Genomic DNA, 21,313 nt, shown 5'->3' on the forward strand with positions numbered 1-21,313 from the left:
GAATAGGTTAAAAAAAATTTGAAATACATGCAAGTACATCAGGTAAAATTGTTAATTGACGTATAAAGTGACCAAAATATTGACGAAGTTTTTATATGAAAGATAAGGAATGATAATACACGTGGTCAGTTTGGTTTGTATCTTTTGTACATTGAATAAGCTGCCATTGCAGAGAAGAACCTGTAAAACGTCACTAGAGGAATAAGAAGGTTAACAACGTTCAAGTCCTTATAGTGAATGTAGCGATAACTTGTTATATAGTACTTGTTATACGAATCCAACAGCCAGTAAGTTAAATTTGAAACTACAAGAATCATTGCACAGGAAGAAATGAACGAAGACCCCGAACGAAATTCTTGCCCTATTTGGCGATTGGTGCTTATCAGCAAGTGTGTTTGAAGAAATATCTCTAACATTCCACAGATTCGATTTACAAGCGTCGCTGCAGACACAGTAGATCCTGTTATACTTTCTAAAAGTCCTACCATCAGAAAAGCTATTTCTCCAGTGGAGCTCAGTATCAGAATATAGTCCCGTAGAAGCATGGTCCTTATTGTAATAACAGAGTTACTTCCAATCTTGTGGTAGCTGACACACAATATGATGAAGGAGAGAATGGAACTCAGAGTTTCACTGACATCGAAAGAGGTGATAACATTCGTGTTTTGCCATTCATAAGCAAAATCTAAGAGTACCACTGATATCACAATTGGGATATTGATAACTACGCCTAAAATAACTGCTAAGACGTGCTTCCCATTCACTCCTGTGGAGCTTTGAGCACGTGGCTCCCTTAAGTAATGTTCGTTTATAACACTTTCTCCATGTGTCGTTTCTGATGTTCCATATTGTTTTGAGTTTAGCCAGAGAGATATCAAGAGAGTGGACGCAAGGATATAAAATTCCATCTGGGGTGGCAGCAAAATAAGAGATAATTTTCTCCCAAGTCGTTTTTGAATTTCTGAAGAGTGGTAGCATGATCTGTTTTGAATTCCTGTTGTTTTGTTCCCAGTAGCAAACAACGTATGCATAGTTGAACTATACCAAAGAGCAAAATTTACAGCTAGAATACACACGATGGAAAAATGAAATTGAATGGTTGGTTTCAGTATGGATCTTTTGTTGTACGTCAGAAGCACAACTTGGCACACAGTAAACAATATGTATAAGACAGTGACCAACAGTAAAAATATCGAGTGTGGCAAATCGTCTGGTCTGTCAATAGCGCATTGTATATAAATGGCTACATTGGTACTGAGGTAAATCAATATAGCCAGTCCGAATCCCCAGAGAAACACTAATTGTAGATTTATAGATGGGTCCTCGTCTTCGGCAGTTATGTGAACATCCTGCCTCTGACGACAACTTGAGATTAATAAAGACAACGCAGCTAAAATACCGACACAAATGCAGAGAATAATCACCGTCCATTTGCCGAAGAAAACTTCATTTACGACTGCTTTTTGTCCAGACAGCACTCCAAAAAGCACCACGATCCCAGCAAATACATGTGAAAGAAAGAGTTTGGAGACAATCTCTCCATCACGAAGAGTTGTGTTTCTTCTTGACATTGGGAACAATGGCTGCAGGAGTAACCTCAACACATTTTGTAGAATATTTCGCATCCTCTGAACCTGAAATTGACAAGTCAGGTTATGTTAGCCCCTCATCTCCACCAAGGTTGCAATTTCCACACAAGCAGTGTAAAATGTGGGAAATGTGTCAGGAATGTCAGGCTAAAAAAAGACAGACCGGATATATGGTTTTCCGCGTCGACCATCGGCATTTATTTGTTTTGATTTTTACAGTATCCTCGACTTGCCGTCCAATCTTTTCCTTCGGTAATAAAAAGCAATCGATTTTTTTCTCATTTCCTTGATAAAAAAATCTCCAATTTTTTCAACTCGATGTTGATCAAAGAACAAGTTATTTCATATAGAATAAGTGTTTATTTAAGTGCATTTTCAATTAAAACCATGTGTTTGTACAAGTACTACACTATTTTTGATAGGGGAAATTCATTAGAAATTGGAAATTAGAAAGAGAAAGAGGAAGTTAAAGCCTCACATTGTCAGCAGATTGAACATTGAATTAAATAATTGCATAAATAGTGTATATAACTGTAAAAAAAAAATGAAAAAGAAATGCGGGGTTTATATTTTGTGGGTAAAAAATCATTTTGGTTGGTAACTCGATCATCTAATAATAATATAATAACCTTTATTTATCCAGGATTACACGATTAGCTGTAGCTAGTTTTCATCGTGGTCCTGCATTATATCATATTTACAATTTACATACTATAATGATACAATTAGCATCTAAATATAGACGCACACATATATAAGAAATACAAACACATTACTGTCTTAGTACATGGCAATATACATGTTACTGTTACAATATACATGTATTAAAAAGTGAGTTATAAAAGGACTATAATAGCTAAATATTAGTTTTGTTGAAAATACTCCCTAAGATACACAGATTTAAAATTACTTACTGAAGTAGAGTTTCGGACATTTTGAGAAAGCTTGTTCCAAAGAAATACCGACGATTAACTATAGGAACGTCTGTAATTTTCTGTTTTGGGACGTGGTAAATATAAAAGGTTTGACATAAAATCATTTGATCTGGTTTGGAGACAATTAACATCTCTTGTATATCGAAACACACTAAGATAAGCGGGCATTTGGTTGTGTAAAACTTTGTACAAAAAGATCACTTGTCTAAATATAAAAAAAAATCTCTATTGGCATCAATGATAAACAAGAAAATAAAAAAAAATAGTAGGAGTTAAAATATCACGTACATTTAACAATATTCTGGCGGCCTTTTTATGCAGTTTGAACAACTTATCTGAATACAGTTGGTTGTTTACATTGCACCATACGGTAGAACAGTAAGTAAAATGTGGAAACACAATGCTATTAAAAACCTTTTGTAATGCATTTGATGGCATAAAAAAACTCACTCTCCTTAACACAACAAGTTTTCCTAAAATTTTCTTTGAAATAAAAACGATGTTAGCATTCCAGGATAAGGTATTATATATATAAACCCCCAATAATTTAGCCTGTTTCACAAATTCAATTTGCACGCCACTAATATTTATATTCAAATTTCTACATTTTGCAACCTTTTTGATGTGCCAATAAGCATACTCTGTGTCTTTTGAAGATTTATACTAAGTTTATTTTTAAACATCCATTCCGTACCTAGCTCGAGGTCTTCTTGGAGTTTTTTTTCTATCGTATCTATAGATTTGTCACTTACGTCCTGTGATGTGTCGTCTGCATACATTGTAACCGAGGAGTGTTTAAGACATTTTGAATAGTCATTTATATATAGAATAAGAATAATGGTCCTAAAATTTACCCCTGAGGGACTCCTAAAGATATATCTTTTTCATGAGATAACACACCTCTCCAACTAACACATTGCTTTCGATTTCTAAGAGAAGACTGAAACCAATTAAAAGTATTTTGACAAATTCTAAAAGAAGCAAGTTTGTGTAACATCCATCTGGTAGATCCGATGAATTAATACAGAATAAAATGATTTTAAGGGAAATCTACGACTTTTCTACAGATCTCTTTATGCAACTGTTTCACCTAGTCATCTAATCAAACCAAATTAAATGAGTAACTTTTAAGCAAAATTGTTGGTTTTTAAAGCTTTTTTATGGTGGCATATCTCTGCCCCTTATATACAAATTATTTTTCTATCAAATATGTCGGCATGCAAGATAAATATGTTGACATGTAAGATAATTATGTCAACATGCAACATAACTATGTTGACATGCAAGAAAATTATAATCAAATAAGAATTATAAAAAATCTCAAATAGCGCCCACATCTGACATCTAAGATGCTACCTATTTATGTCGACATGCAACTTATTCATGTTTACATGCAAGATAAATATGCTGACATGCAACTTACTTATGTCATCATGCAACTAAGTTATGTCCAAATGCTAGTTATTTATGCCGACATGCAACTTAGTTATGTTGACATGCGTGATAAATATGTTGACATGCAACTTATAAATTGGATGTCAACATAACTAAGTTGCACGTCGACATAAATATATTGCATGTTAACAAAAATAAGTTGCATGTCGACATAACGGAGTTGCTAGTCAACATATTTATCTTGCATGTCAACATAACTAAGTTGCATATCGACATAAATAAGTAGCATGTGAACATAACTTAGTTGCATGTCGACATTAATTTGTTACATGTCAACATATGTATCTCGCATGTTAACATTAATAAGTTGCATGTCGACATAAATAGGTAGCATCTAGCATCTTAGATGCCACATGTTGGCGATATTTGAGATTTTTAGAAATTTTTTATAATTCTTATTTGATTAAATAAATTTTACATGTCAACATAAATAACTTGCATACAAGGGGCAGAGATATGCCACCATAGCTTTTACATGTAATTTCGCTTTTGTTTGTTTTTATTTAATTTGATTTAGATCGGTCCAAACGATATCGAAATGCTTCGTTTAATAATTTATTTATCTTGTAACTTTAAACAATGATTTTTAATCTCGAGTGTTTAAAATTCCAATGAAAGCAAAATATCAATTTGTTGTATTTCACTATCTGAAATGCGATGAAACTTTTTTTAATGTTGTGATGTTAAACAAAAACTATAATTTATAAACACATTTGTATTGTACATCAAATAAGACAATGTCTATTACATTTGTAGTTTTTATGAACCATCATTTTTAATCAAACCGACCAATTAGTCAGTTATAATAGTAACATATATAGTAGTTGTAGTAGTATGAATAACTTTAAAATACAATCTATTCAATATGTTGATCTGCCTTCTTTTAAAAAGTACGGCATCAGTTTGGTTTAAATCTCTTGTACAGCGAATAAGCTCCCATTCCAGAAAAGAACCTATAAAACGTTACTAAGGGAATAAAAAGGACCTCTTCAACGTTCCAATCCGTGAAGCCAATGTATCGAGACTTTGTGATGATGTGCTTGTTAAAGGAGTCTAATATCCAGTAAGATAAGTTTGTTATCACCAAAATCATTGCACAACATGAAATAAAAGAAGATTCTCGACGATTTTCAGGTGCTGTCTGGCGGCTAGATCTTGTTAGAAGATAGGTTTGAAGAAAAGTTTCCATCATTCCGAAGATTCGGCTGACCACCGTGGTCTTCGACAAGGTATACCCCGTCACACCTGCCAGGAATCCCATCATAAAGTAGGCCATAATTCCAGTAGAACTCAGAATCAAAATATAGTCCCTTACAAGGAGAGATCCTCTGGATGTCATAGAAATTTTTCTGATATTGCGTAAGCAAACATACGCTAAAACACAGGAACAAATAGCGCTTAGCGTTTCACTAACATCTAAACAAATAACTACGTATTTGTTTTGCCATTCATAAACAAAATCCAGGAGTACCGTTGATATAAAGATTGGAATGTTGATAAATATACCTAATGTAACGGCCAATATGCTTTTGCCGTTAACTCCTGAAGGAATATTTGTTCTTAGGTCCTCGTTATCTTCTGTTCTTTGCGTGGTTCCAAATTTCGTCGAGTTCTGCCATAGGGATATCAAGAGAGTGGACGCAAGTATATAAAATTCTATTTGCGGTGGTAGCAAAACTGAAGTTATTTGACTTCCAAGTTTATTTTGAATTTCAGAGGAGAGAAAACATGACCTGTTTGAGAATCCTGTTGTTTTGTTCTCAGAAGCAAATAAGGTATGAATTGTTGAACTATACCAAAGAGCAAAATTTACAGCGATAATACATGCGATAGAAAAATGAAGATGTATAGTAGCTTTCAAAATGTATCTTTTGTTGTATGTCAGAAACATAACTTGAAAAACAGTAAACATTATGTACAGGGAGTCGACAAGGATCAGAAATATCGAGTGTGCGAAATCGTCTGGTCTTTTCATGGCGCATTGAAAATAAGTAACTATATTGATGCCGAGATAGATCATCAAAGCAAGTCCAAACCCCCAAAGAAACGTTAACTGAAGAATAATAGACGAATCTTCTTCGGTTCCAGTCGACTGCACCCGTGGTCGTTGTCGATAACTCGAAATCAGAAGAGACAATACCGCTAAAACACCGACACAGATGCAAATTATAATTGCAGCCCATTTGCTGAAGAATATCTTCTCTAGGACTGCTTTTTGTCCAGACAGAACTCCAAAAAGCACCACGATCCCAGCTAATACATTGGAAAGAAAAAGTTTGGATGCAACCTCTCCATCACGAGGGGTTTTGTTTCTTCTTGACACTGGGAACAAAGGTAGAAGGAGTAAACGACAAACTTGTCGTACCGTGTTACTCATCTTTCTGAAACAAATCGGACAACGTCTTATATCAAATCCTATTCACATAAATTGGTTTCCTTGAGTTTTCCAAGACGATTGTTTTAAGTTAGTGTTATCATACAACTAGTATAATTTTCCAGGTCTGATGTTTTCCGAATGAGAAACACTCGCCACACATAGAGACTATAACTAGAAGGTGTGTCAGTTCGTTTTCTCCTTCTTATATCAAATCCTATTCACATAAATTGGTTTCCTTGAGTTTTCTAAGACGATTGTTTTAAGTTAGTGTTATCATACAACTAGTATAATTTTCCAGGTATGATATGAATGTGTTCCGAATGAGAAACACTCGCCACAAAGGGACTATAACTTGAAGGTGTGTCAATTCGTTGTTTCTCCTTCTTGTCGTTTTTTCATATATTCTCTCACTGTGATTTATAAAAAAGAGACATTATTTAGCAATTTTTTGATAAAGGATATCACCTTTAATTATATTTGTTTCCTTCCTTCAAACGAGTTGATAAAGTCACTCAGCTTGATGTCTGATTAGAATAACACTTTCATCGCACAGACGTGCAAACAGTGTATTTGGTGACCAAAATATTAAATATTTTGAACAAACGTCGTACTCGAATTGAAATCGAACTACAATGTATAGTATTAAAGCTTTTATATTATATCTATTTGAGGACATGGAAGCTGGATTTTATTAGAAGGAAATATAAAGTTTAAAGTTGAACATCAGTTTCAACATTGATAAATTTTGTGTGTGTGGTGTGTGTGTGTGTGTGTGTATATATATATATAACGCACAGGATAAAATCAACCCCACTAGGTATCTCTAAAGGTTCGGATCTAATATATGGATACCAACCCAGTCAATTATATATAAAGCACTAAAAATGGCTAACGACCCGAGCAATTGATATTGTCAAATTTTCGGGACAACCAGTCCCTACTTGAGGACAAACGAAATAAATTACATTGGTAAAAACAAAGAAAAGAAATCTACCTCTACAACTATCACAACTAAAGAAACTATATACAGAACAACAACAACTAAACAGTTATAGATCAGTCTTAAAGAAGGTGGCAATACGGCCAATCGCTCTAGTAATCAATCGACTGTCAACTTCACGCCTGATTGAGATAATTTGCTCATTAAAATTGACGTCCGATTTATAAAGGAAAATTAAAACCCCTGTTGTTAACTCGTACAGCGCTTATGATTTAGATCCGAATTTTTTAACTAAGTTTGTAATGGGTAAGAGTGTGATTGAAAAGAGAGAAAAAATAATGAATAAATTGAAATTAAGAAATCATAAATATAATTTTAACAAATAAAAGGTAGTAAAGGAAACTAATAACTAAAAAGAGGCGCAGTTGACAGATTTAATAAAATTACTATATGGGAAATCAGGGTATCAGGTGACGTTAGGTTATGAGACGTTCATTTTAATGAAGTTCATTTGTTTGTTCATCCCATCAGGTCTGAATGATTTGAGTCTGTGCATCCAGAACTTTTCCTTGCTTTTCTTCTCCGCGTTTGTCCAGTGAGGATTATCATGTCTTCCCATTTGTGGCCACTTATATTAAAGTGTTCCCCGACGGGTTCCTTGATTCTTTTTTTTGTCTTTATAGTAGAGCGATGGTTGTTGATCCTTGTGCGGAGGGCACCTGTTTCACCAACGTATTGCTTTGATCAAACTTTGCCACTGATAGATACAGTTGTCTGCGCGGCAAGACATGTTGCCAAATATCCTGTAGGTGCGACCCGTCATGGGGCTTTTAAAACTGTGTTGGTGCTGTGCTTGCACAGAAGGTATCTTGCATCAGAACATGTTATAAAATCACTATTTGGCAACGGGTTATCTAAGTTCGCACTCACTACCATTTCCTTTCATTTCCTCAGGCGTTTAAACGCAGCCATTGGCGGAACCCTGAAAAGGTCGGCCAGTTTTTCGTTAATGTAAATAATGAGTAGATTATCATGATTCCACAAAACAGAGATCAATATCGGCTTTCAGTTATTTTATACGAATTTTTTTGTATTTTTTCAGTGAAATAGGAAAAACTGTTTTGCAGACAAACAGAATATATTAGAGCTTAAAACCTGTTGTCAATTAATGTGTAATATAATTATAAATAAATTCATGCCAAAGATCGTTTGGTCAAGCGTTTAATTTTTTAATTAAAAAAATATTTCTGAAAATCAAAATTGTATTTCTTTAATATCTTTTTAATCTATGGATAAAATTTTAAAAATAACATATAGTCACATAAACTATTTACTAAACAATGATATTTTACAAAGAAATTGAAATAAAAATGCGAAATTTTGGAAAAATTGCTATTTATCAAATTTGAACCGATCCCAATTGAAAAAAAACTGATCCCGATCAGAATTATTTTAAAATTGAAATTTTACAAATAAACTGCTGTTTTTTTTCTAAGTAATTGATATAAATTATAAAGTTAGTAAATGACGAAACCATTTTACAGGTAAACAACCTGAAATGTTTGCAAAATTCTGATTCATTCTAACTTTATATGATTTCGTTCGGGATCAGTTTAATTACAATCGGGATCGGTTCGATTTTAAAATTTTCCATTTATACTTTAATTTCACTATTTGGTTTCAATTTCTTGTTGAAATATGATTGTACAGCAATTCTTAAATGCGAGTAACAGTTTATCTGCAGTTTTTATCCACGGATTTAAAAAATATCTACAATCCTTTTTTTCATTTTCATAAATATTTTTTTACAAAAATATTTCAAAGTTTATCTGGCTGTTTTTGATATGTATTTATAGATAATTGTATTGTGCATTAATTGATAACAAATTTTTAGCTCTAATATATCTTGTTCGCAGCTAAAACGATGTTTCCGGTTTCTATAAAAAAAAAATACAAAAAAATTCATATAAAATAATCAGAGGCCGATATAGGTGTCATTTTTGAATAATCATTTCTCAAAGAGAATTCTTCATCGATCCATCAAATAATGCATTGGTGTGTCGAGCCACCTTAAGAATTTATGTAGTAACAAAAATACGACGGCGAGAAAAAGGGACCCTGGTCGTCAGTATATAAGTTAAAACCATGAAGTAGAAGGGAAACGTTTGTTGAATAGTTTCAACAAGGACGTCTCTTTCAGATAAGGATTTAAGAACATATAAAAAGAAAACTTGTTCATTTGATAATATTTTTCTAGTTTTGTAGTAGGAGCCAAGTACGCAGTGCATGGCGTGATATGTACTGTTCTACTTTAACTGATTGAAAGGCGAAGTACGTGGAGTCCTGAAATAAAATCACGCTCAAATTTAAAACATTTCATTAAAATAATCAAAATAGTATTACCACGCATTGTGTTAACAAAAATAACTTTAACCAATTTTGTAATAGTTTCAATAAAAATAACAGCGTGCAGTTTAAGCATTGGTATGTGTTATTTAATCCCGTAATTATCTTGCACACTTTTTGCATGGTACGGTTCGCTACGGTTCGTTTTAGAGGTGTAAAACACGTTTCAGGGTCTGTACATACAAAGTTAGGGTATTATCAAGTATTCTTACTACGTATTCTAAATCAAACAAAAACCGGTTTCTGCTTCGTAAATAATAACAAATAAATTTTGTTATTTTTATTTTTTATTTCTAAATAAAGGTCACGTTCCCAATGGAGACATTTGAACCGTTGATGTTCAAATTTAGTCTTAATATAAAACTAAGTAGTTTTAGGTTTTATTACTTCAATTTTCTTGGAATTAGTAAAATCCACAGTTTTGATGATGGGTAAATTAAAAAAACAGTTGGTTTTCTCAGTACAACACATTCTATATAAACATGTTTCTGCCAATAACAAATAAAAAAAAAATTAATTTTTTTTGATATTCTGTACAAATTTTTTTTAAAGATCATTACTTAAAGAAAATTGATTAAACTACATTTTTTATAATACGGAAGCTAGTTAATGCAATCATATTATATAATATTTTGCATCCAATGAGTAATACCTCCTTTTTTATTGATATGAACGGTAATGAAAGTAAATATTTCGTATATTTACACAAAATTTCATTTTGAAGGAGACATCATCAATTGGTTTTAAATTTCATGTACATTGAGTAAGCTCCCATTCCAGAGAAGAACCTAAAAAACGTCACTAAGGGAATAAAAAGGACCTCTACAACGTTCCAATCTTTGAAGCCGATGTATCGAGACTTGGTGATCATGTGCTTGTTATATGAGTCCAATAGCCAGTATGTTAAATTTGATATCACAAGAATCAATGCACAGAACGAAATGCAAGTCGATTCTCTACGATTCCCGTCCGCTGTGTGGCGGCTAGATCTTGTTAGAAGGTAGGTTTGAAGGAAGGTTTCTAACATTCCGAAGACTCGACTGACCACAGTTGATTTTGACAGAGTATACCCGGACATACTTGCAACAACTCCTATCATAAAGTAGGCCATCATTCCAGTGGAACTGAGAATCAAAATATAGTCCCTTACAAGAAGAGACTTTGTGGAATTCACAGACACAGTACTGATATTGCGTAAGCAAGCATACACTAAAACACAGGAACAAATCGCGCTTAGCGTTTCACTTACGTCTAAGCAAATAACAACGTATTTGTTTTCCCAGTCATAAACAAAATCCAAAAGAACGGTTGTTATGAGAACAGGAACATTAATGAATATGGCTAACGTAACGGCTAGGATATTTTTACCATTCTCTCCTGTGGGCAAATGAGTTCCTAGCTTTTCACGACTACCGACGTTTGAAAGTTGGCACGCTTCTGTTCTTTGTGTGACTCCGTATCGTTTGGCATTTTGCCACAAAGATATCAGGAGAGTTGACGCAAGAATATAGAATTCTATTTGCGGAGGCAGCAAAATTGGAGAAACTTGGTTTCCAAGTTTATTTTGAATATCGGAAGAATGGAAACACGATCTGTTGAAAAATCCTGTTGTTTTGTTCCCAGTAGCAAACAACGTATGCATAGTTGAACTATACCAAAGAGCAAAATTTACAGCTAGAATACACACGATGGAAAAATGAAATTGTATTGTAGCTTTCAGTATGGATCTTTTGTTGTACGTCAGAAGCACAACTTGACATACAGTAAACAGAATGTATAAGAAGTGGACAAGGAGTAGAAATATCGAGTGGGGGAAATCGTCTGGTCTGTCAATGGCACATTGTAAATAAGTCACTATATTGATGCTGAGGAAAATGATCAGAGCAAACCCAAACCCCCAAAGGAATACTAACTGTAGATTTATAGATGGATCCTCATCAGTTCCAGTCAACTGCACTTGTAGTCTTTGACGATAACTCGAAATCAGGAGAGATAGTACGGTTATAAAACCTACACAAATGCTGACAGTAATTGCAGTCCATTTGCCGACAAATACCTCATCAATGACTGCTTTTTGTGCAGAGAGAACTCCAAAGAAAACCACACTCCCAGCCAACAAATGGGAAAGAAAGAGTTTCGATGCAACCTCTCCATCACGAGGGGTAGTGTTTCTTCTTGACACAGGGAATAACGGTAAAAGGATAATACGACACGCATTTTTTAAAATGTTACTCATTGTCTTCTGAAAAATTTAACACAATCGTTATCAAGTACTGTAACGTAGACTGATTCCTTTTATATTAAAAAACAACTGAAGAAAGTTAGTAATACAGTTTCCAAGTTCGAGTTGAATGATGTCCGACGAATGGAAACTACTACTATAGGTTTGTCATTTTGTTTGATTCTCCTTCCGGTCTTTTATTTAATAGTTTCCTTTAGTGATGATTTGAATAAGACCAAAATCAGCGATTTGGTGGTGATTAAAGATAGCACTTTTAATTATATTTGTTTCCTTGTTTTACATAAATGAATATAACCACTCAACCTAATGTCAGATTGAATAACTTACACATATTTGATCTCTTCTCCTCTCAAGGTAAAATTCTAACATGGACGACTAACGGCTAGAATATTATTCCCGTTATCTCTTGTGAGAATATGAGTTCTTAACTCTTCACGACTACCCACGATTGAAAGTCGGCACGCTTCTGTTCTTTGTATTGTATCGTATCTTTTGGCGTTATGCCGAAGACATTTTACTCAAGTTAAAATGTTGAATATAAAGTATATATGGAAATAATGTAAACGTTTAAGGTAATCACAGCTTTTATACAGGCACAGCTCATCGTCCGTACCAGCACACGAGCTAATGAACTCTTTGCATTCGTCAGAATTGGTTTCTCACAACTCTATTATTTTCATGCGTTGTTTTAATTTTAGCTTGTTCGTTTTACATGCTAATAAAAGAGGTATGGCCACACATGCTGCCTATACATAGAAATTATTTAAATTGTAAAGCACTAAAGTAAGAGAAATAAATAGTGATTTTATAGTACACCAAATAATTAGAACAAAATCATACAATATTGAATCATATATCAAAAGATTATAGTACATTAAATGAATTTAATAATTTAACTTCTGAAGATTAATCCTTTAGAGGGTATTGAAAAAAATCTGTCTTATGAGCATGCAATCACGATACGATATCGCATTTGTATCGTTGGTAATATGGGTTTTTTTATTAGATGAATAAATACACTAACACTGATGATCCAACATCGTCTGTATATTTTTATCGTCATTTGTCACACTGTAAACATTCACGACAATGCTGATAGATTGTTGTTATTTCCATCAGTGTATTATTATTTTTTTATACTTTGTCATGTCTGTTGAAGTATGATGGGTTGACACTTTCTGGACCTCGTCCAAACCTCATCTTCAAATGTTGAGATACAAACGCAAACCTCGTTGTCGTTTTTTAAGGAGGGAAATGACAAATTCTTGCCATTGCAGTCAAGCTCTCTACAGTCATTAAATGACATACAACCCTAAAAATCAAAGTCCCCAGCAACCTGAAATGTTCTTCCCACAGATCAATGGGGAAAAAAATTCTTGGCAGAACTTATAATAATATAAGATTAAAAGTCAAATATCCTCGACACTACTGTCCACACAAAACCTACTTCAACGAGGCTGTAACGATCTTTTTTCTGTTGTCATTAGGAAAAACAATTAATAGCTCTGCTGAGATCAGGCAAACAACGGCCATTAAAGTCAAGTCAATCATTCGAAAAGAGGCCACTCTACATCATGCAAAAAAAACAGGTGCATCAATTTCACCATGAATTTCAATAATTTATACCATACGTCACCCGTATAACTTATGATTTTTTAAGTATTTTTTGTACAAATGTACTTTAATCGTCCACAATTCTTAATATAGATATGTAAAAATCAAAAATGTTGAACAACATTTGTGCAAAAATGCATAATATTTCCTCTTATTAGTTTTATTACTGACTGACTACAGACATACATCGGGTTGATCAATCTCATAGATGGCAAGGCGAAGCCGTGTCGTTTATGAAATAGATAACCTGATATATTTCTGAAGTCAGTCAGTAACAAACCTTATAAGCGTTTTGTTTTTCCCAGAAACTCCCGAGTTACACATTTATTCACAAAATGCGATGATTTAAGCAAACCGATGTATACAAGTCGCCTAACATCTTGTCCAATTTAACTCATTAAAACTCTTAAAAGTTATCAACCTTACCTTTCAAATACTCTTTGAAAATCTTCTCTTCACTAATGTTAACTACAATGTTTTATTGCTATTCAATTTAAAAGTTTTCTCCCTCTCCTCTGCAGAGATCTGAGCAATGTTGACGTTGCTATTTGTGCTGTCCAAGACACAATAATGTGACGTCAATATTCAAAGGGCAGCTACTCTAATTTTTAAGGTCAAGATCTAGTAAATGTTTCAAGAGTGTATTTTATGTGCTAGAACCATTATGACGTCATAATTGATTTTGATGAATCTTTTCCCGTATTTTGCAGTTTTAAAGGAATTATGTAGAAAATAAAACAATATTTTGACATTCTATATTTAATCACGGCAATAGTAATCCCGGTACCTATATTCAATTTGACATCATTTTAAAGAAGAGGTCAAGAGCTTGTTTCATGCCGTTTTTGCAGAGACTGTAGGCATTCTAGATATATTTCATAAGTCAAAAATGAACAAAACTCCGAGATTTGTTACTTTTATCCTTCATATTTCATTGAAAATGGTTGTTTAAAACGTGATTTTTAATTGAGTTTACCAAATATTTAAGCCCCGGTACACCCTATGAAACAAAGATATTGTTATGAAGCATCATTGAAAGAATTTATATCTTGAATTTCATAACCCTGTAGGCACCTTCCATTTACTAGATCTTGACCTTAAGGATTTCAAAGGGCTTCCACTCCAAATATTTCAAGAACTTTCGGCATGCGGTGTCAGTAATAAATAATATGAAATATCGTAATGGGGGGGGGGGGGGGCGTAGGGTAAGACCGAACAAACATAGAGATATATAAGACAGTCACGCGCTATGTTAAACCAATGAAAGTGTGACATTTCACTTCAAGGGAAAATAAAAAGAAAACATCTTTTTGGGGCGGACATTTTGTAAATGCAGACAAACATAACTATATTATAAATGCATTGAAGGCTGACTTTGCATATCCGCGGACATATTCTGTCGGATTTTGTCGAAATATAGGCGAACATTTTGTGATAGCCAACATAACGTGACGACTTTTTCGAGAAAAGGCGAAGAATTTTGCAAAGGCGGACAAAGTGTAATGGTGGACAAAACTTGATTCAACACCGATATATGGATACTACCAGACCATATTAACTTTCTGTGTATCCTTTAGTTAATTTTTGGTTTATGTTGCATATTGCAAATAAATGACGATCTGATCTGAAACGATCTTAAAAAGATTGGGCATGTCTTATGGTGCTTAGGAAATAACTTCTAAGAAAGAGTAGTCTCCAATTACTCGTAATTAAACACGGTAGTCTGATAATTATTTGATAATTACCACCGGAGTTTATCGAAAAGATTACTTATCTGTACAAACTGAATTCTAATTTAAAAATCATTTTAGAAATCTATATTTCAAAATTTACAATTATTATTTATGATTGCGTTGGTATAATTTCCTTTAAATATTGAATTTTTCTTCAATTTCCTTGTGTACATATTTGAAACTCTTTTATTGGACAAACTTTCACAACAAACACTTCTTCCTCGTACATACGTTATCTTTTGTGGCTATCATAAAAATGGCGACCAATACTTTTTGTGAAGGACGGCTCTTTCGCGTTTTGACATCTCCAATTTTTCCAAAAGCGTTAACTTCCCATAAGAATAACTCCGGACATAACGTTGCATTTCTACTCTTGATGCATATAGTGTCAGGTATGTTCGTCTGCATTGCCGTCTTTGCCGCGGAACAAGCTAGATCTGACGAAGCAAAGACTGGGAATTGGGCGATTGTGATGACGTTTGTTACAATGGGACTTGTTTCGCTCATCGTCCTTATGGTGAGGGGCTGTCAAAACAAATTAAAAATCGAAGTTATAGAAAAGTCTTCGGCGGCGGACAAATCTCTTAGTCTACGGATCACATTTCTATGGATCTTTATGCTCGCTGTGGCCATCCAAGTCTCCATAAATTTTGCTATTTACATTGATTGTTTTGAATCGTATTCTTTGAGAAGTGTTCGAGTGGTATTCTCACTCCTCAGTAATATCATATTGTTATTGTACCTTCTCGTGCAAACAAGTTTCATTTCTTATTATCGAGATTCTCCGTTTGTACACGACTCTGTTGTAAATATTGCAAGCATCTTAATTATTGCAACCAACTTTGCCCTATGGTTTAACACGATGGTGACCAGCATCAATGTGTTTGATTTGTATAAAAACCAAACTGTCCCGCAATACAGCAACGAATCCTATTGTTTTCGTACCTCGAGCATACAAGTGGAGCTGAGCAGGAGAATCACTCCTTATTTGTCACAACTGAGGATGGAATTCTGTATCCTTGCCTCAAGTTTTATCATCTCCTTTTGGAGGTGGCCCATGGAGTTTAATCAAGACAGTGCCGAGGACAGTAATAGGATAGCACAAGCCAAACGAGAGAAGTATCAAATAATTTCCAACCACAGAACCCATGCAGTAAAAGGACCGTATGTTTTCATAACAGTGATCGGAGTGCTTATTAATACCCCGTTATTTATTGCAAGTCTACTACAGGCATTCTTTGCAGTTAACATTGGAAAATGTATTAGTTCTCTTGGCAGTATCATCGCTATCTATGCATGCAGTTACATCCTTACCAAAAGATACAAAAGTTTCTGGAGATCATTAAAACTGACCACCAATGAGCATATTTTGATCTTGGCCTCCTCTGGAATGATGGCAGTATTCATGTTAGATTTACTGATGGCTTTGGCTAGCCCTAATTCTGTCACCATGTTTGCTTCCAGCCGTGTAGTCTGTATGTTAGAAATATATCTTCAGACTTATTTCCTCATCAAAATCAAACGATACCGTACAAATGGTCAGTCGTGTATTATTATTTCCTCCTCGGCTATTTTACTTATGATTACAAATCTCGTCTGCTGGTTTCTAGATTCCTACAATCTTCACAAGACGAGTGTTGAGGTCGTTCTCGTTGAGAAGGAGACTTGGCTGTACATACAGAACGCTATGATTCCACTACTAACTCTATACCGATTATTTTCTGGGATCATATCATATTCAGTGTATACTAGGTTCAAACCTAACTGACGATAAAAAAACATTACAAGATGACGGAAAATATGTGAATATAATTCATGAATATGTGAAATTTGCAATTCTGCCATATATATATATATATATATATATATATATATATATATATATATATATATATATATATATATATATATATATATATATATACAGTAAAACTCGGTTATAGCGAATTCCTAGGGTCCAATGAAATTACTTCGTTATATCCGTAATTCGTTATATCCATATAGCGAATTCGTAATATTATCTATAGCGAATTCACTATATACATGTACATGTTTTCTTTCACCAGACTATAAATTTCGCTTAATGAGGCTTAAAATAAAAATTCATTACTCTGATACCTTTACTAATCGAATTATGAATTGAAAAAAAATCTATAAAAATGAATTCTTTCAAACTAATTTATTAATTGGTAGTGCTTCCTTTTTTAAACTATAACGAAATTCGTTATAAAGGTGTTAAATTTCGTTATATTTCATATCTACGGGACTCAAAATCAGTTCGCTATATCCGTAAATTCGTTATATCCGAATTCGTTATAACCATTAAATTTTGCAAAGAGTTGTTAAGATTTCTACCGGGGATTCCAAAAAAGTTCGCTATATCCGAAAATTCGCTATATCCGTGTTCGTACTAAACGAGTTTTACTGTATATATATATATATATAAACTTGCCTTCCTCTAAACGTGGAGATTTGATCTTACTATTAAATATATATCATCTATTCTAATTATTTCGCCGTTTACTTATACTACTATGCCTACGACGTCTACTAGTTTTTTAAGCAGCAGCTGATAGATATAAAGCATAAGCAAACGCAAACATACACGTGCGCTGCGAATGAATAATATTGTTCGTAAGGACATAGCGAAATGTGTATATATAACTATAATTCTAAATATGACGCCAACAAAATAATTAATGACAAGATAGAATTATATGATTGTAAAGTTGGATTTGTTTTAATTTTAAACCTTGAGAATTGGAAACCAGTATGCAACATCTTTTGTCATTATATTTTGCTGTGATTCCGATATTTCGATCCTTATATGTACACTTCTTTTTGTAATTAAAGAGAAGGAATTCAATACAATGTTTTCTTGTCCGAACTATTGAGACAGAGATTTCACATCTTCTATAGAAAATGTACAACAACAATATATTAAAAAGATGTCGCAAATAAATAAACCAACTTTTGAATCTGAAAAGACAGAAATATACTAGAAATGTTAAATAAACAGATCAACTATTACGTGTAGCAAAATTCTGTATATATTGATTATAATGTACAGTTATACTTTTGACAACGAGATTTTTTTCCACATATCCCTCGCCTACCCGCGCTGCGCAATATTGTACTAAAAGAAAATGGGATCTGTTGTAATGAATTATCGAAAGCGACGAAAAAAAAGAAATATCTTGATGTGTTCATTGAATTATTCTTTAATTTCTGTTCTGGCTGTTAATATCATCATGCCGTACGTTATACACAAAATAGTAGCAAATAAAAGATGCCCAAAAAGGAATTGAACGAGTATATGTGAATTGATATCAGACGACTTAAATATCGACTTAATTATATCTATTAATTTAACTAATGTGATATAATGTTACGCTTTGTTATACAATACATTTGCTTTTCGACTGTGTCTTATTTTTAAATAAAATAATTTTATATGTCTCTTCCCCAACATATATCATATAACATATATCTAACGCGGAATGTATATTCTAAACCTTATGCAGTTTTTTCAGAAAGGTCCAAATAAAACAAAAAGTTCTTAGTGAAATTTCTTTTAACAGGGAAAAAAAAATAATTGCTTCTTTAAGATAGCTTGACTTGAAAAACACTGGATTGAATACTTCTGTCCCAAGTTTTTATTTTCATTTACTTTCTTTACGTTATCTACTTATATGTTTGTGTCCTGTGACGGTTATTGGGGATTAATAATTGATCACATGATATCACATGACAATGTTAACAAATACAATTTATTAACTAATTACATCGCTTACAGAAAATGAATTTAAGAAATATCAAAAATATTGAACAAAGAAGCCGCATACACATTGATTTCAAAATTTCAAACTGACTTTAATAACTTAAAAAAATATCTTAACAAGATAAACGCGGAACATTTAATGGCAGGGCATATTTTTAAAGTAAATAGATTGGTCAAACGGAAATATGTGGATTGATTGAGAAAAAACTTAAAGGACTCATGTATGACTGAGTCAATCTCTTCCGCAATTTTATTTTAACTAAATGTATCCTACAAATGTTTTAAATACCATATAAGCTCGGTTAAAAAAAAGGTTATCACTCAACAGGAACAAAACACTTTTTGCAATATTTTTTTCCACCTTATTCGCCAGAAAACCCGACTCAGTGAAACAAATTGATTCTTACTTTATGATTCAATCTTTACAATCACTAGGGAATCATTAAGATTTAAATAAATCGTTTGGCTAGCTGTAAGACTCTTTTCCTTCCTTAGCTAGTAAGGATGTATCAAGTAATTTATCGATCATCTTATTCCCATTTTTTGTAATTAGGGAGTACATTTGTTTATATCAAGATTATTTTATTAGGAATCAATTGACTTCACGTCAATTATATATATATATATATATATATATATATATATATATATATATATATATATATATATATATATATATATATATATATATATATATATAAAATATTTCTGAATCATACATGTAGCCAAAGAAGAAATAAACAATTTTCTTTTACAAAATGACCGTTTCACATGAAAACATTACAAGTAAGATCATAAATAGCACATGATTTGATGGAATATAATTCAATACATATCCAAATATATTTGAGGTTCATGGTTTGTTTATGTTTGAAAAACATGCGCTATTTCATCTCGAAAGTTTAAAAGCTTATGTACAGCTCAGTCCTTATATGCTTTGCGAGTAAACAGAAAAACACGCTTTGATTAATTCTTGTGATCAACTGCAAATAATAAAAATCAAGTGTTGTTTATACAAGAATTACGGTATGCTCTTTGATAAATAGTATTGAATACTACAACAAAACGAATTGGCGGAAACTGAATTCGGGAAAAATATTTTAACATATGTGTAAGGTAAATGCACTCAGCATCAAAATATTAAAAAATCATATTTACTTCAGTATGTCGTGTTTACATTATATATGAAATTTATTAAACATTATGTAAATGTATTAAAAATGGATAATAATCACAGCGTAGCTGGTATAATAGAATTCTATTTAATTACAAATCTCACTTGATGAATCCATTATTAACACTGACACATCATCAGTTGGGTTTGAATCTCTTGTACATTGAATAAGCTCCCATTCCAGAGAAGAACCTATAAAACGTCACTAGGGGAATAAAAAGGACCTCTACAACCTTCCAATCCTTAAAGCCAATGTATCGAGACTTTGTGATCATGTGCTTGTTGTATGAGTCCAATAGCCAGTATGTTAAATTTGATATCACAAGAATCAATGCACAGAACGAAATGCAAGTCGATTCTCTACAATTCCCATTAGCTTTGTGGCGGCTAGATCTTGTTAGTAGGCAGGTTTGAAGGAAGGTTTCTAACATTCCGAAGACTCGACTGACCACAGTTGATTTTGACAGAGTATATCCGGACATACTTGCAACAACTCCAATCATAAAGTAGGCCATCATTCCAGTGGAGCTAAGAATCAAAATATAGTCCCTTATAAGAAATGGCTTTGTTGTGGCTACAGTTAAACGTTTTATCTTTATGCAGCTCACATACACCAAGACGCAAGAAAACAATGCACTCAATGAATCACTGAAGTCTAAAAACATCACTACGCTTTTATTTTGCCATTCATATACAAAATCCAGAAGAACTGCCGATAATACTATTGGGATGTTGATAAATAACCCAAGTGTTACAGCTAATAAGTGTTTTTCTTTAACTCCCATCGAAACAAGTGTACAAGTTTTCTCATAACTATCGTCACGTGTAAGTTTGCAAGGTTCTCTGGTAATTGTACTTTCATATCGGATGGAGTTTCGCCATAAGGCTATCAAATGGGTGGACGCTAGAATATAAAATTCCATCTGGGGTGGCAGCAAAATCAGAGATATTTTGCTCCCAAGTCTTTTTTGAATCTCGGAAGAATGAAAACACGAAACGTTTGAAAACCCTGTTTCGTTTCCATTTACAAATAGAGTATGAACGGTTGAACTATACCAAAGAGCAAA

General features: G+C 33.1%; 2 protein-coding genes across 2 annotated transcripts; one reads left to right on the forward strand and one right to left on the reverse strand.

The window, feature by feature from the left end:
* Window positions 1–10,016: 10,016 nt before the first annotated feature.
* Window positions 10,017–12,151, reverse strand: LOC128185589 (uncharacterized). Its single transcript, XM_052855174.1, has one exon. The coding sequence runs from the start codon at window positions 11,936–11,938 to the stop codon at window positions 10,436–10,438; it is 1,503 nt and encodes a 500-aa protein (XP_052711134.1). The 5' UTR covers window positions 11,939–12,151; the 3' UTR covers window positions 10,017–10,435.
* A 3,396-nt stretch (window positions 12,152–15,547) lies between these two features.
* Window positions 15,548–17,128, forward strand: LOC128185785 (uncharacterized). The gene has a single exon (XM_052855447.1). It carries the CDS (start codon window positions 15,548–15,550, stop codon window positions 17,057–17,059), a length of 1,512 nt encoding a protein of 503 aa, XP_052711407.1. The 3' UTR covers window positions 17,060–17,128.
* Window positions 17,129–21,313: the final 4,185 nt, after the last annotated feature.

Source organism: Crassostrea angulata, chromosome 5 (assembly GCF_025612915.1).
Source record: "Crassostrea angulata isolate pt1a10 chromosome 5, ASM2561291v2, whole genome shotgun sequence".
NCBI classification, from domain to species: domain Eukaryota; kingdom Metazoa; phylum Mollusca; class Bivalvia; order Ostreida; family Ostreidae; genus Magallana; species Magallana angulata.